The 16,215-nt window shown below is 41.0% G+C and overlaps 2 protein-coding genes across 2 annotated transcripts; both read right to left on the minus strand.

Moving 5' to 3' along the window:
- Positions 1 to 238: 238 nt before the first annotated feature.
- LOC146381646 (cytochrome c oxidase subunit FA4-like) lies at positions 239 to 2,721 on the minus strand. The gene is made up of 4 exons (XM_084937738.1): positions 2,511 to 2,721; positions 828 to 916; positions 661 to 721; positions 239 to 507 (listed from the first exon to the last, which is right to left on the minus strand). Exons 1-4 carry the CDS (start codon positions 2,559 to 2,561, stop codon positions 451 to 453), a joined length of 258 nt encoding a protein of 85 aa, XP_084793864.1. The 5' UTR covers positions 2,562 to 2,721; the 3' UTR covers positions 239 to 450.
- A 2,662-nt stretch (positions 2,722 to 5,383) lies between these two features.
- On the minus strand, positions 5,384 to 15,769 carry LOC146381647 (protein FAM117A-like). Its single transcript, XM_084937739.1, has 8 exons — positions 15,059 to 15,769; positions 14,076 to 14,221; positions 12,131 to 12,226; positions 11,649 to 11,765; positions 10,843 to 10,971; positions 10,458 to 10,644; positions 8,443 to 8,602; positions 5,384 to 7,539 (listed from the first exon to the last, which is right to left on the minus strand). The coding sequence occupies exons 1-8, from the start codon at positions 15,375 to 15,377 to the stop codon at positions 7,251 to 7,253; spliced, it is 1,443 nt and encodes a 480-aa protein (XP_084793865.1). The 5' UTR covers positions 15,378 to 15,769; the 3' UTR covers positions 5,384 to 7,250.
- Between the last annotated feature and the right edge of the window lie 446 nt (positions 15,770 to 16,215).

Consider the following 16,215-nt stretch of genomic DNA (forward strand, 5'->3'; position numbering starts at 1 on the left):
ATCTAAGACCAGGTGCAGATGATGGTTAAACCATTTAGAATTTGAGATATATGCATTAAATATAAGGCTATATATATAATATAAACAAACATCAGGTGGCACTTGTTCTCATTGTCTCAAATTCTAATATAGTTTCTTTGTAAACCACTAAAAGAGCACATTCTTGTTTCTCACATTTTCTGATGTGTTGTAATCTTTCCCCTCAGCTCTTGCCTGTAATAAGCATGCAAGGGAGGCGTTAAAGATTTAAATAGTCTTTAATAATTTATGGCACAGCAAACTGATAATTATATTCAACAATCAGTAAAACAGGTGGTTGTCTGTTTCATTCATAGTCATTTATAGGTGAATGATCCCTTTGCCCAGCACACTGGAAATAAACTTTCATTTGCTGTCATAGGCTTGTTTGATTTTTAAAAAAATAGTGAAAAGGCTCCTCGTACGGATGGCTTAGAAGTCTGGCCTGTCCTTCTTCAGTTTGGAGTAATCCATGTTTACTACAAGAAGCTGGACACACACACATAAAAACAAATATGCATTATCATATGACTGCTGAGATATGGACTTTGACGCAAGATAACAGAAAATTATTGCCGGTCCTTTGTAGAAACATGCCTGCTCTATAACTTGACATAAAGGATTAAGAAAAACAGCTCGTACTTTGTACTGCTGATTGGGCTCCATTTGGTTCCAGGGTTCAGGGTTGTTCTTGTGATCCCATCTGAAGACAAGAGGAAAAGCCGTGATCGAAACAACACATCCCAGAGTAACCGAGGAAAGTGAAAACGCCCGCTTTTCTATAAGTTTAAATCATCTCAGATACTTACGACACGTCTGGGTTTTTCAGAGCCGCCCTGGTCAGGGCCAACACACTCATGGTTGCCCCTCCACTTATGAAGATGAACAGGGGGATCAGCTTTGGAGAAAGGGCGTCAATCAGTCAATAAAGCTATTGCTTTATCAATGCCAGTGGAGCAAAACCAGAAGAGAACAATATACAGAGTTTTAAAAATGTTAGGCACATTTTCCTTCTTGAGTTTAGGATGGAGGAGGAGAAGCTGCTATAAATCTGTGTAAATCTGTTGCTCTCTGACTGGAAGTGGTAGTCCTAGATTAGGTTACCAGATGTCAGAAACTAAAACTGCAGACATAAAAGATGGGAACAGACAAGACGGACTCTGCTTTCCTCTGCAGCTGCAGATCTTGCAGGATTTCCAGTGTGGAGCCTTAAAGAGTATGTTTCTATGTTTGATCTATAAAACGTTGATAAATCTTTGTTATCTGCGTCCTTTTGGATCTTATTCAGCATTTCATCTGTTACAAACCATGTGTAGGAGTCCAGTTTTTCCTACTGTGCATTGCCAAGACATAATGTGTCTTATTAAGTTTTAAGATAAGGGCAAATAGTTGTTGTCCCTGCTTATATCACCACACTTTGACCCCGTGGCCAGTTGCATGTGTCTAACAGCTATTAATACAACCAGGGTCACTTTCTCACCTTGCTGCTGTGGGTAAAAATGTGCAGTTGTCCTCAAAAAGCCTTGCTGAGGCAGTGCTACTTTTATAGTAACAGTCTATGATGTATAAAATGCACAGAATTTCCATGTTGGTATTGTTATCTCATGACATAAGAGGATTGTTTAAACAATGAAGAGTTTTCACCAGCAGGGAGCAACAGGCTGCTCAGTCACAGAGCAGGAGGGGGACAAAGCATTTCCATCCAGAGGTATATTAATATGGAGGCTGCCACAAACCATACCCTTTCACACCGTCGTCCTTGGAGAAATAAACCCTCACATGCATTTATCTGGCCTTAACTCAAGCTAATATGGAAACTACTCCACCGCTATACGTGCTGCCATCACAAACCTTTTCGCATGGCTACAGACGCACGGTGACGTGAAACAAGCGACCCCCCCCCCCCCCCCGCGCGCGCACACACACACAGATTTGAACTTTTAGATTATCATCATTATAACATTTCAGTAGCAACAGTATCAGTAGGAGCAGGTGATGCGGTTGTCTGATTCTGCGGATGCCAGAGCGCAAAAACGAACTCTGTCATGAGGAGGTTGCGGGTGAAAAACCCAAGAAAAGCTTTCACGGGATTACACGAATATAGTGATTAAAACAATAAGAATGTAGTGACGTGAAAATGTTTCTACCATTTGTTTGTTTTTGTTTTTTTTTTTAACCGAAACCTGTGAGTCTGTCGAGGAATTTGAGATTTCCGCACTCAGAGCTGTATATGAAATTATTTTTGCTTTTATAAATAGTAAAATACTCTACGAATGCGTACTTTAGGGTGTCAGTGTGTGGATAAGTCACAAAAACTGTTTTCCTGAGCCTTCACAGCTGATCCCACATCAGGTAATTAAGGAGAGATCTTGGGGGAAAACGGGAGCGCGCGCAGCTTCAAGCTTCTGATAGGCACGTTTCAATGTCACCGTCTCCTTGGTTACAGGCTGGTAATAACGACCGTAAAAATAAAACGAGTGGCTGAGACTTACAGCTGGGTGGCTCTTAACCTGCTTGGCGATGACCCCAAAGAATGAAGACATGGTGGACAGTCCTCCCGCTGACCGGCTCCGTTAACGTGAATATCTGCGGGCTGAAGGCGCGCCTCTCCGGAGGATCTCCTGCAGTTTCCTGCAGGCCTGAACGTACAATTGAACTGCACCCCACCTCCACGCGCTACTGTCAGCCAATCCCACAATGCAACGACAGCAGCTGTGCGAACCCCCTACCTGGGCTCATATCTCTGAGCGCTACGGGGGGTTTGCTCAAGTGGATTTTAAACCCTCCACCTCCATTTTTATTTATTTTGACCAGCTAAAGTTGGACCGTTCAGATCAATCTAAAGGCTCAAACCAGCACGCGCGAATATATATATATATATAAAGGAAATGACTAAGAGAAGTATCAGCACGTGATGCTGTTTTATCTAGCTGCGATGGGATTTGGAGGTGTTTACAGTTTGTCTGAGGTTATCTGGTTCAGGTTAGATTTACAGTTACATTAAACATCCTTAAAAAGTTTAAATAAAAAGGTCACAAACTGCTCAGAATGGTTTCACTTTCAGTTCTGTGACAGATGCAGAGCAAAGCTCATGAAAAGATCGGTTTACAAAGTGTATATTATCAGTGACTTCTTCAGGCACACCTGTTCAATTGTTTACTAACCAAATATGTAATGAGGAAATTACATGACAGCAACTCGGTGCATGTAGACATTCCGATACAGTGCTCAGCATAAATGAGTACACTCCCTTCAAAAAGCACAAATTAAATCAGTAGCTCAATGAACAAAAGAACAATTTCCAAAATTTTCACAAGGCTGAGTTTTATTGAACACTTGTTTAACTCCATAACATGAAATTAAGGTTAATAATATAACTTAGATCACAAAATCTTCAGTTTTACTAAAATTGGATGAAGCAAAAATGAATACACCCCGCAACACAAACTACTACATCTAGTATTTTGTATGACCACCGTGATTTTCAAGGACAGCATCAAGTCTTCTAGGCACGGAATGAACAAGTTGCGACATATTGCAACATTATCTTTTTCCATTCTTCAAGAATAACCTCTTTTAGAGCCTGGATGCTGGATGGAGAGTGATGCTCAATTTGCCGCTTCAGAATTTCCCACAGGTGTTCGATTGGGTTCAGATCAGGAGAAATACTTGGCCATTCAATCACCTTCACCCTGTCCTTCCTCAGAAATGCAGCAGTAGCTTTAGATGTGTGTTTTGGATCATTGTCGTGTTGGAAAAGTGGATGACGACTAAGTGCACGGAGTGATGGCAGCATCTTCTTCTTCAGAATAGAGTAGTACATTGTTGAGTTCATGATACCATCAATGAAATGCAGCTCCCCAACACCAGCAGCACTCATGCAGGCCCACATAAGGACACTGTCACCACCATGTTTCACTGTAGGCACCATGCATTTGTCTTTGAAATCCTCACCTTTATGACACCATACAGTTTTGAAACCATTAGTTCCAAAAACAGTGATCTTTGTCTCATCACTCCAGAGTATAGAGTCCCAGTAGTCTTCATCTTTTTCAGCATGGGCCCTAGCAAATTCTAGGCGTGCTTTTTTGTGCATGGGCTTTAGGAGAGGCTTCCTTCATGGACAATACCTATGCATGCCATTCCTCTGCAGTGTATGCCGTATGGTGTCACGGGAAACGGTCACTCCAGTTTGGCTTTCTACTGCTTTAGCTAACTGCAGTGAACTTGCATGGTGATTTCTTCAACCCTTCCTTCTCATCAGGAGACGCTCCCATTGAGATGTTAACTTCCGTGGACGGCCTGGATGTCTCTCTAAGATGGTTGCGCTTCAATCTTTGTTACATTTTTGGATCACTTTTGCTACAGTATTTTGACTGATATGTAAAGCTTTGCTGATCTTGTAGCCCTCACCTTTTTTGTGTAAAGAAATTATTTCCTTTCTCAGATTTTGTGACATTTCTCTTCCATGTGGAGCCATTGCTGGCAGTATGAAATGGGAAGGGCTTTTCTTTGTTAAGTAATGCCCTTTTATAGTCACCTGTCTGCTGGACACCTCGTAAATGAATCATTAGACTCACCTTTGGTTAATTCGAATTTTGTAGTCTTAAGTGTGGCTTTTCTCCTTAGACTATAATTGGGGTGTACTCATTTTTGCAACATGGGCTTGAATGAGTCTGCACACACACACACAAAAAAAAAAAAAAGATTTTCCTAACAAATTAACAAATCTTGTTTGCAATCAATGGCCCACATTTGTGGGAGTATTTTTGTATTATAGTATCTCATAGAAAATGTTGATTCTGAAAGGAAACTAAAGGTTTTCTGACAAATGTAAAGGGGTGCACTCATTTATGCTGAGCACTGCATCTTCAGACAATGAACCAATCTGCTGAAACTTTAATGTTTGTGCCATCAATAATCAGCTTTCTGGAAAAAAAAAACAAAACAAAAACTGAGAAGCATTGTAGTGAGTCAAAGGTAACGACTGAAGAAATCAATGTGACTCAAGACAAGAGGAAATTACACATCTTAGTCAGGCAGTTCTCAATTCCCCTGCCCCAGGAAATAGTGAAGATTCCAGTGTATGGTGACATAATGACACACGGTACCATTATAAGATTTTCTAGTGTTTTCTTTTACCCAATTTAGAAACAAATATTCCAGTATGACTAGATGAATGCACAAGGTTTGAAAGTAGCTTCTTAAATGTAGGGCAAATGAAAACTTGGCAGTATACGCACGGGACTTCACACCAATAGGTCTGCTCTTTAACACCATGGCTGCATAGATTGTGTGGTGAATTCAAAGCAAAGCACTAAGAGCTAAAATGCTAAAATGAATGTAATAAACACAGAAGACATGCTAGCATCATGTATTTATGTAGACAAAACACAGAACCTGAGATAACACATTCCCAGTATCCACAACCGGGGAAAGAAAAAAAATCTTTGATTATTTGGAATAAGAATATTTCAGTCCATCAGCATTTCATCAAGATGCTAAAACTAGGAGATGTTAGTCAAAAGATCAAAATAGTCAACTTTCAGTTCACATGCAAACAGAACTATCAGAGGCTAAATTATGGAGGAAGCCTCTCCTCTGTAACACCCTCTGCTGGAAGTGCATAAAAATCCACCCGATACATGTGACATTTGCCTGACAGAAAACTAAAAATGACAAGAGTCTTTTTTTCCTTTTTAGCTTATGTAGCAGGTATTTGGGAAAAAAGGGTAAAAAACAGACATCACTACACATACATATACAACGAAGTACAAAAGTGAGTATAAAAATAAGAATTGCGACTCAAAAGTAGTAGTTCAACTTGTGCAAACATGTCTGCGAGAAAATAAAACTATATGATCGTTAACTTGTCAGCTTGGCAGAACAAAATGATCAGGGAAACTGAGGAGGACAAGTCTATACCACTAAAACTGGTTAGGTAGTCAACTAGGCTGTGAAACCTCAAAACTAAAACGTACCATCAGGCACAGATCTAGAACGTCAATAAACAACATGCAACCCTTTTTTGCAAGTAAACAAGACATTTTAAAAAAAGAAAGAAAGTACTACTCGTAAAGCAAGAATGCATGTGCTGAAGCCATTAGGTGCTGACGCTACCTGAACTTCTACATCTACAAAATTCCCTTTACAACAATCAAAATGTCATTTCATGTTGTCCTTTAAATCAGGTAAAAACAAAGTACCCACTGATTTGTCACGCTTCGTACACTAGTGACTGGTGCAAGGAAATAAGTGAACAGCAGATAAATATCTTTGATAAGATGAAAAAAATAATTAAACAGATGCAGTTTAAAAATAAGGAACAGTATCAACAAAGTTACTGTTGTGGCGTCTTTGAGGAAATAACTGTGCAGGAAGTGAGCAGTCAGTCAAACAAATCAAGTGAAAGTTTAGAGAAAAATAAGTGAGCAGTGCTGCTGTAAGACAGCACAGTGTCTCAATTATTTTTGGCTAAGACAAATGTAAATATCTTTGGGTAATAACAGAACTAAATTTGTTTAGAAGTGTTGCAATTAAGGAAACTCAGAGCACTCTCCTTTGCATTGTGACTCATTTTCTCAATAACCTTCAACATCAAGCCCTTTTCAGACATCCAGTGGTTTCCTTTAATCTCGCTGCATCTCAAAGTCTCAGATTTGCTAACATTTATCCATCACTTTCAACATGACGAGTGAATACCTGATTACAATGGCTCGCATGCATGTATTTTTTTTTTTTTGCTGATCAGCTCACTACAGAGCATCCTAGATAACAACAAGCAGCACATAAACAGCACTTTATCTGTTACTAGTTTGTATAAACACTAAATTATTCCTCTCATAAGCATTTTTTGCTATGCCTAATTCAAAAGCAGCTCTCTGTAGCAGTGTTGTGTTGTAGAGGAAGCTCCAGCAGCACAAACAGATGACCCATTTGTGGTTGTGCAAGATTTAAGCCTTTAAAACTATGATTGCTCTCAACTAGAGTCGATGCTGGAAATATAAATTCAAGTCTTTTGCAGGGGTGCACAAGTCTCAATGAAGCTCTAATAAACATTAGTGATGCCATCGCATGGCTGAAAAGGGCAACAATGTTATTTGTTTGTACCTGTGTGGCAAAAGAATGAGCTAAAATTTGAAAAGAAAAGAAAAGAAAAGAAAAAAGAAATCATCTAGACATCTGTCCCAGACCACTCTGTTCATTTCCAAATAAACGACCTGGAGCCGTTTTTATAAAGCTAGCCCCTCTCCAGAACTTTCTCCCATCACAGTGGTGGCTGCAGGAGGATCTGGACAAACAGCCCAGGTGTTAGAGGAGACCGTCTGACAGGAGCTTGTTCCCTGGTTCAAGCAGTTGCTTGCTGGAGAGCCAAAGCTTCTGAAAAACATGTCCATGGAGGGGAGCAGGGGCTTAGGGAGGCTGACTGGGCAAAAGGCTGAACCCCCATAGGGGGTGAAGTTTACCTTGTTGGGGTCGGGGCAGGAGGAGATGAGGACCATCGTGGGTTTCTGTGGAGAGCTAAAGAAGAAAAGGAGAAGAAAAACTTATTTCCATAGAAGTGATGCAGTGGTTACATTCAGTGCACACACTCCGATTTCTTTCATTTTGTTCAGCATCATTTCTTTATCATGTGGAAAAATTTAGACATAATGTTGACTCTGCACTTCTTTTTTTAATGTTAAGATATCTCTGGGATTAAATGTGGTTAAACTTCTTTTCACTGACAGAAAGGGAAGTTTCGCTGGTCCAGCAAACTTAAGATCAGAGTGACTTGTATGCAGCTCACAATGTAAAATGAGTTTGACATCCCTGATCTATGTAGTCGCTGCTTGTGCTTACATGTCAACATGCACGAGGCTTTACTCAAGCCAAAATTTTCCCCTAGAAGTCACCCACTAGAAAAGAAAAACTAATACCAGGCAACAGAGTTTTGTAATTGTTGCTTCCTTTTAATGAGTAACGACTAGTAATTTCACACTGTAAGATTCAGACCAAGTTAAAAACAAGGAGGACTTCGAATGCTTTAGTGCTGACAACATGAAGTGTTGCAACATCATCAACTTGTCGGTTTGGCAGAACAAAACTCCCAAGCTGAACAAACAAACTGCTTTGAGGGGGGACTGTTCGTACATCTACAGTTAATGCCACTAACTCACTCTAACAGAGTACAAGGTAAACTCTGATTCAACTAAAAACTATGACATCATACAGGAAATCACATTCAAGTTTGGGTAAAGACACTAAATTAGTTTGTTTTTCCAGTGTTTATTTTTTTAAATGTGACCACCAGAGGGCATCTACATGCTGACAGTAAATGACAGGGAGTATACAGTATTTGTCTAATTATATTTCATTATCCAGAGGTGATTCATCTGTCTCCCTCTAGCATGCAAACACAAAACAAAATGAATAAAAACCTACCTGATCTCCTCCCACACTCTCACCCTTTCACAGCCCTCTGGAGGTTTTCTCTGGAAGCAGCAGCTTTTGTTGGGCCCTGGAGATGAGGCATTCAGGAGAGGAGAAAGGTCAGCCTCATTCTGGGAGGAGAACGGAGACAGATGCCCACTGTCTGTTGAGCCTGAAAAGAGGAGAGAAAACATATGTGAGATCTATCTATCTATCTATGATTTGAATATTCTAAGGGGCAGAAACAGTTTACTCACTTCTTATCAACCTCACCCCCTTAACATAGTCTTGTCATTTTCTCTCAAACTGTCTTCATTTTCTGACAGCTTGGTTACTGGCTATGACTGATAGACATTATGAAGTTTTCAGCTAGAGCCCATCCTTTCCAAGCCTAGATACACTGTGTTATGTCTGAAGTCATTTCTGGACTCAAAGGCTCGTGCAGACAATGTGGTGATGATCATCAAGTAATAATTTGCTGGCACGCAGTACATTTCAAACACAGGATTTGGGGGGGGGGATGGGATGGATTCCCTAAAAATCACTTAGGCATTTATTCATAGGGTTTCACTTCACCCATGTTCCCCAAATTGAAATTAAATTTGAAGAATAAACAAAGGACTGAAAAGAAATTAAAACCTTAATAGCAGTTTGCATTCTTTTGACATTTAGAAATGAATTTATAATTTTCCTGATGCACAACTAAAGGAAGTCAAATTTCAAGGTCTCAGCTAGAGATGCCACCTAATTCATGTTCCTTGCCAAGTCCATGATTAATGTCAGAAAGAACCTATAAAGAAATTATAAGTGAGAGGGAAACTGTTACTATAAACTAAGACAACTACAACTCTTTAGTCCATCAAGCCAACACCAAAAAAAACAAGAACTTCCATGGTGAATATAAAGAACACATGTCATGCCATATTTGCATTTTGCAGACATATTTTTGGCAGAGCTGAATTGCGTTACTGAAACCACCACAAAGTTATACATCAGTGCTGCAATTTTATGTCTACATGCGTCTGCTAGAAATACACTTACCAGACACTTTTTAAAAACACACAGTTTAACTGCTCATCAATGCAGTTATCTAATCAGCAAATCTCAAGGCAGCAGCTCAGTGCATTTAGGCAAGATGACCTGCTGACGTTCAAACAGAGCATCAGAATGAGAAACAAAGTTGAGTTTAAGTGACTTTAATGTGGCAGGGTTGTTCTAGCTGGACGGGTTGGTCTGAGTAATTTGAAAACTGCTGATTTATTGAAAAATTTCCTACAGAACCATCTGTAGAGTTTACAAAGAATGGCCTGAAAATGAGAAAACAACCAGTGATTAGAAGTTCTCTGGGGTAAAACACCTCAATATCAGGAGAACGGTCAAGACTGGTTTGAGGACATAGCAAGGCAAAAGTAACTCAAGCAACCAAAGTATGCAGAAGAACATTTCTGAATGCACAACATGTTAGAGTGGAGCTACAACAGCAGAAGGCCACACCGGGTGCCACTCCTGGAAGCTAAAAACAGTAAAACTGAGGCTACACCTCACATAGCCTCACCAGAAATGGACAATAAATGATTTTTTTTTTTAAAACCCAACAAAGTCTCGATTCAGATGGCAGGGTGTGGATCCATTGCATGTATGATGTAACAACATGCCGGTTGGTGTAGGGGGAATATTTCTGTGGCACACTTTGGACCCCTTGGTATCAACTGAGCATTGTTTAAATACCACAGACTACCCAAGTACTGCTCATGACCATTTTCAGCTCTTAAATACCAGTGTACCATCCCCTGATGTGTTTAACACGTCACGTCAATGTGGACCGAAATGTGAGGAATGTTTCCAGCACCTCATTGAATTTATGCCATGAACAATTAAGGTAATTAAGGTACTTCTGAAGGTAAAAGGGGCCCATCCCAGGACTAGCAAGGTGTACCTAATAAAGTGGTCAGCAAATCAAGACTTTCACGTTTGTTCTCACCATTATAAAAATTTAAATTCTTATCTAAAATGTCTGACAAACTAACCTTGGTGCAGGTCTGGAGGAGCATCTGAGTTGGGCTGAGAGGTGCAGATGTAGTTGGGAGAGGAGCAGGGTGAGGAGGAGGTGGAGGATGACGATGGCGGGGGCGTGGTGGGGGGGTCGCTCTGAGATCCACTGCTGCAGCTCTGCAGAGGCACTGGAGCCCGATGACCATCTGGAACCTCGAGCAGCTGTCGAGACAGGAAACTGCACTTTTTAGAACGTTTAATTAAATGAAAATCGGCCAACACGGAAGTTTTACTTCAGCAGAAAACTACATGTGCCACCTCTGAAACCCGCCTTTCTTTGCAAATAAAACAATGCTTAAACATCTTCACATGTCCATGTTGTGTAAACAAGCATGTGTGGGCTCTGTAGGTGATAATTACCCTCTGTAATGGATGTAGTGACTGGCTGATGAACATGCCTTCCAGCTCCTGGTTGAGGCCCTCCACGCTGCAGCGCAGGGGAGGGACCAGTGTAGACAGGGGAGCAGGGGGGATGGGAATAGGCTGAGTCTGAGCACATAAACAAGTGAACACAATTTTATTGCACTACTCCTAAGAGCCAAACACCAGGACGTTTTTTTAAGAGTTCCCTTCAGCTTCTTTATTTCCATATTTTCCAAAAACAGCAGGCTAAATGTACTTTTTTTTTTTTTTTTTTTTTTTAAATTGTTACCATTAAAAATACAACAAAAAAGCAACAAAGAAAACTGAAACTTTCTTACTTTTTGAGAGCACACAGGCATTCAAAAAGTGATTTGCTCCAGACATCTCAAAAATCCAGCAAGCTCAATGCTGATAATCAAACTAACAAGTGTTCTCATAAACTGCATGGGACTGTCTCATCACCACTTTGGTTTATTTGAGAAAAAAAAAAAATCACCACAGCCCAGTGGAGTGTGGGACCACACACCAGCTGTGCTGAAAAGCAGAACCGTGCATTACAATCTGAAAAGCAGAAGCTAGCATGATGTAGTGATCTTCCCGTTTCCTCAGTGTTTTATTTCATTCACTTCCTGCAGAGACCTGCATAGCTTAGTAATGCGCTCTTGTGAATGTAAATCAGTGACAGGTGTCCATACACGGTACAGAAGAAAAAACAAATACACCTAAATTTACTTCTAGAGACATCTGCACTAAAACCTCAAGTAACTCATTCAGTGTGCTTGTGTCTGCTGATGCTAAGGTACCTGAGCAGCTCCAAGGCTACGGCCCCCCTGAGGATAGCCCCGCTGACGGTCTTTGTCATGTGCCCCCGAGACTGCAGGTTTGCTGCACTGCTGCAGTTGTTGTTTTAGTTTAGCGATCTGAAACAAACACATGTTAATCAACCTCTACGTGCAAACACACAAAGGAAGTCCTTTAATCCCACATGTCGAACGCTTAGTATCAACAAACAAGGATTTTATTATGTTTTTTTATGTTGGCTCAATGTTCAGTGAGATCATGAGAAGTGAGGCTTCTTTAAAAAGTATAAAAAAGGGGAACGTTGCAGATGACCTCAGTCTCCTGTTGCTCAACAATGTCAATAAAAGTCAAGACTTTTTCCAAGAACTTGCCCATTTTAATTTATTTAAAAAAAGAAAAAAAAAAGAAAAAAAAAGAGAAAGCGTCAAGTTTAGCAAATCCAGGCATTACAAATGCATGTTGAGCAATCAAAAGTTGAATTGACCTCTCGCAGATGCTCAGCGCTGCCCCATGATGCTGATCGCTTGTGGCTGCTGCTCCCTCGCCAGCTGTGGGATCTATCGGACCATGAGTCTGGGGTCTGCGGTGGGAAGAAAGCAGCCATGAGAACTGATGTTCTTCATATGCAATCACATGTCTTTAATATGCATTTTATTAAGTTTTTTTAGGGTTTGGTCTAAAGCTGTCATATGATCATATATGCAAAATGAAGGGAAAGCTATAGAGCCTTGTGTACAGTTTCTTTATGTACTTAAAGCAATGATGACTCAATCTTTAATTACAGATTGAGGCCATTTTCAAAATTCACATTTCTTATAATACTTCGTGGTTTCTTTGCCTTCAGTGCAAGCCAGACACAATTAGAGACCATTACATATGCCATTTGTTTCCAGATGCACGTCACAAGTGTGATAAAACATCTCATGAGAAAATATTTCATACAGTATTCACAGCACAAGATAATAAATTCCAGCAACCCAGAACTGTAAAAGCAGGCAGCGCAGACATCACACAGCTTCTGCTTCTTCAGTGGTAATTCGCTGTTATTTTTCCATCATTGCACAAATCATTACCTGCATTTAAATGGCATAGTGCTAGAGGGCGGACCAACTACGATCTGTGATACTGTGTACTTAGCTGGATGATAAGTTGCACCTCAAGCTGCAGACCTGCTTTCATGTTGTAACTGTGTACTGACACCAGGGGGCAGTGTCAGAATTATACGGAATAACTTGTTTGGGGGGGCTACTCTTCTGGGTTCTGCTGTTACTTAGCTTAGCCCCTGCCGCGGAGTAGATCGAACTCGTAACACAGGAAGAAATGTTTTGTATTGAAGTGAAAACTGTCCACTGCAGCCACAGTTGGCTTTTTTGGTCACTGGTTAGTTTTGTTTTTTTTTTTACTCCTTCCCATCTGATAAACTTCACCGTCTGTCCCTTTCTGTCTAAGCTCACTTCTTAGGCAATTTACAGCACCTTTCCTGACAGTCTACAGGAGATTGCTTTTTTGTAGGACTGCAAGAGCGCATCTGCATCAAGTGCATACCCATAATCCTTCTCTCTGTGTAGCAAATGACCTAAAACGCAGCAGATTCTGCTTTAAGCAGCAGCCATGGTTGCACAATGGAGGTGCGCAGCTTTGCCATCCCAAGTCCACATATGGTCTGCTGTCACCTGAAGGCACCAGCAAAAACATGTGGCTAGTAACGTGGAGCTCTTTCATGATTTTACTTCTCACATCTCCTCAGTAGAGCCAAAGCACCACACAAGCCAACAGCAACTGCATAAATCATGCTGTAATATTTCACATTAAACAGGTCACGTTTAACATGAAATATTACAGCAACACTTCACATATTTTAATCATTGGTTTCACACTTAGTACACATCAGCGTCTCATGCTTAAAAGGCCAACGTGCAGCCACATCGCACCATCCACACCCACAGACTTGTCAAACTTGCAGACGAGCTAAAGAGCAGGAGAAACTGAAAAACAAAGACGGAGGGAGGGAGGATGTGGGCAACCAAAGTGCAGTGGCGAGTGCCTGCACGGAGCAGAGAGGATGGGTGCAGCCAAAAAGGCCTCGTCAGCTGACTTCAGGGACTGTTGTCGCGGCTGTAGTTCTCACTCTGTAATCGCTGTGCAAGCACCGGACACCCCGCTACCCCCACCCTCCCTCAACCTCAGAGCAACTTATTTCGCTGCAAAAAGTGCAAGCTAATCTTGTGATGTGACCTAACCTCTATTCCCCCCCCCAAAAAACAAAAACAAAACTGAGAAACAAAAAAAAAAAAAAAAAAAAAAAAAAAAAAAAAGAGAAAAGAAGGAAAGCTCTAAATTGAGGAAGCATCATTGATAAATGCATTCCATTCATTTTTCTGACACTCATAATTCCAACACTTGAAAGCATTATTCCCTGTGGCGCTGACCTGGGTGGATTTGTCCTGGCGGGGCACACAGCTCGGGCCTTCTGGTTCTTTGGGCCAGTGTCCTTGCAGGTACGGCCCGATGATGGCGTCCAGAGACATCGTCCGCCTCATGCCCGGGCTCAGCTGGTGGGATCTGGCCTTTCTAGCTGTCAGTTTCGCAGACATATTTTCTTATTATTTATAAAAAGCTTAAAAATAATCCATACTAATCGGTTTTTCCTCAGGAAACTTGCAGCATTGTAGTGGCAGACACTTATTTTAAACGCATTGCATCATTTTCACCTTCACATCAGAGAGCCACACATGTAATGCTACTTTTTACACACACTGGCCTTTAAATCTATTTCAAAGGTTTTAACGTACTGACAGTAAGCATCAAGAGACTTCATGTCACTGCCATCTACACGTGATACAAAAAAGACACTAGTGTCTCTTAAAAAATGGACAAAAATGCTCTTTAAGACGCTATAAATACTTAAATAGTTTTATATTTGGGGCTACCAATCCTTGGATATTATCCTATCAACACCAAATAGTCAAGTTTGATTGACAAGGAGAAATTATAAAATACATTTTATCATTTTTTTAATTTCGGAATTATAACTACAGATTTTGAATACTTTAATATAGAAGTAGCAAAGTTTCCCTTAAAAAAACAAAAAAAACACAAACACACACACACACACACACACACAAACAATAAAAACATGTTTTATAGCTCGTGTTACTGATTGAGATGGTACAGTTTATTTTATGCTTGGATCCGGCTACCAACTTGCCCTCTTTTACTGAGAATTTGCTATCTCAAGTTTGAACATCTTATCTAAAGTCTGCAAATGCCCAACTGAGAAACTAGCAGATAAAGCTGCTCTGCAACTGCGCAGGACTGCAGAAACTCGTACCCAGCTTTCTACACCTATCGTGACACTACTTGAGGTCTTACACTTGGATGGATAAGGTGGAAAAAGGTGTTGAGCTCATACCTGGCTTCCCATCTATCCTGCTGGGTCTCGGTTTGCTGGCCAGCTGATATGGGACAGTTGCCTTCAGCGGCTGTGGACCCAAAGCAGCACCCCTCGTGTGTCCAGCTCCACTTCGACCGGACATCTTTACAGTGTCAAATCTGGGTCCACTTAACTCTAAATGACTGTTATTAGCTGTGGCTGTCCTGCCTGGTAGAGATGTGGGGGCGCTCTGTTGATGGTGGTGGCTGGCTAAAGTTAACCAGCTGCGGCTCTTTCTCCTCTGGTGCTGGTGATGACTACTCGAAGAAAAACCGTTACAAAACTCAAGGCGAGTCATTCAGAGGCCATGTCCGAGCACATACCACTATAACTCGACAAGTAAAACGTCAATACGAGCTTGTGTTCTCGTCTTCGCCGCTGAGCATACTTTTTTTGGTCTCCTTGCTGCTGGCTTGTGTGGCGAGTTAGCAGCCTAGCAAGCAAAGTTTCTTTGTGAGGATGTTGAGATATTTCACCCCGTTGTCGAAGGAGGAAGCAGCTCCAGTTTCAAAAAGTCACTTTTACGTCAACTCCCACGGCTTCCGAGCAAACTTTAAAGTGTGTTTCATTACAACTTGTCGGGCCGGAGCGTGTTTGTTTTCTCTCTCTTTTTTAAAGGTGGCCGTGAAGGATGCGAGGCTGAGCACAGCTCCCTAGCCCTCTGCGTTCTTGTTTCAACGCAAACTCCAAACAGTTCCAGCACCACGCTGGTGTGGATTTAATTACGTGTGTGGGCGGACCCTGCTCCCAGATCTCACTTTTTGATTGGTCGGGAAGCCTCAGATTTCAATCCTATTTGTCAGTGCGCCATCAATCCCTCATATTTAGGCCCATGAAGTTTGGTGTCCCCGCCCCCAAATTCATATCTGAGGTTAGCTTATTTTTTAATGTTAAATTCGTGTTTTAAAAACAAATTTAAACCTTTTTAAAGGAGAAAACCGACTATTGTAGCTATACCTTGACACATGAATCAGCATACTTTAAAGCTGCTGCAGTAGTTTACATGTATTAAAGGGCCATGCTAATGGCTTTTCTGGCCTAGCAAGCAAACATTACTTGTGTAGAAAGATCTACAGAGCACTCTCTTAATTAAGAGCAACATTCGTTTGTTATTACACCTGCTGTTGTAAAAATAA

This window comes from Perissodus microlepis, chromosome 8 (genome assembly GCF_051167445.1).
Source record: "Perissodus microlepis isolate ML-2025 ecotype Zambia chromosome 8, ASM5116744v1, whole genome shotgun sequence".
NCBI lineage: Eukaryota > Metazoa > Chordata > Actinopteri > Cichliformes > Cichlidae > Perissodus > Perissodus microlepis.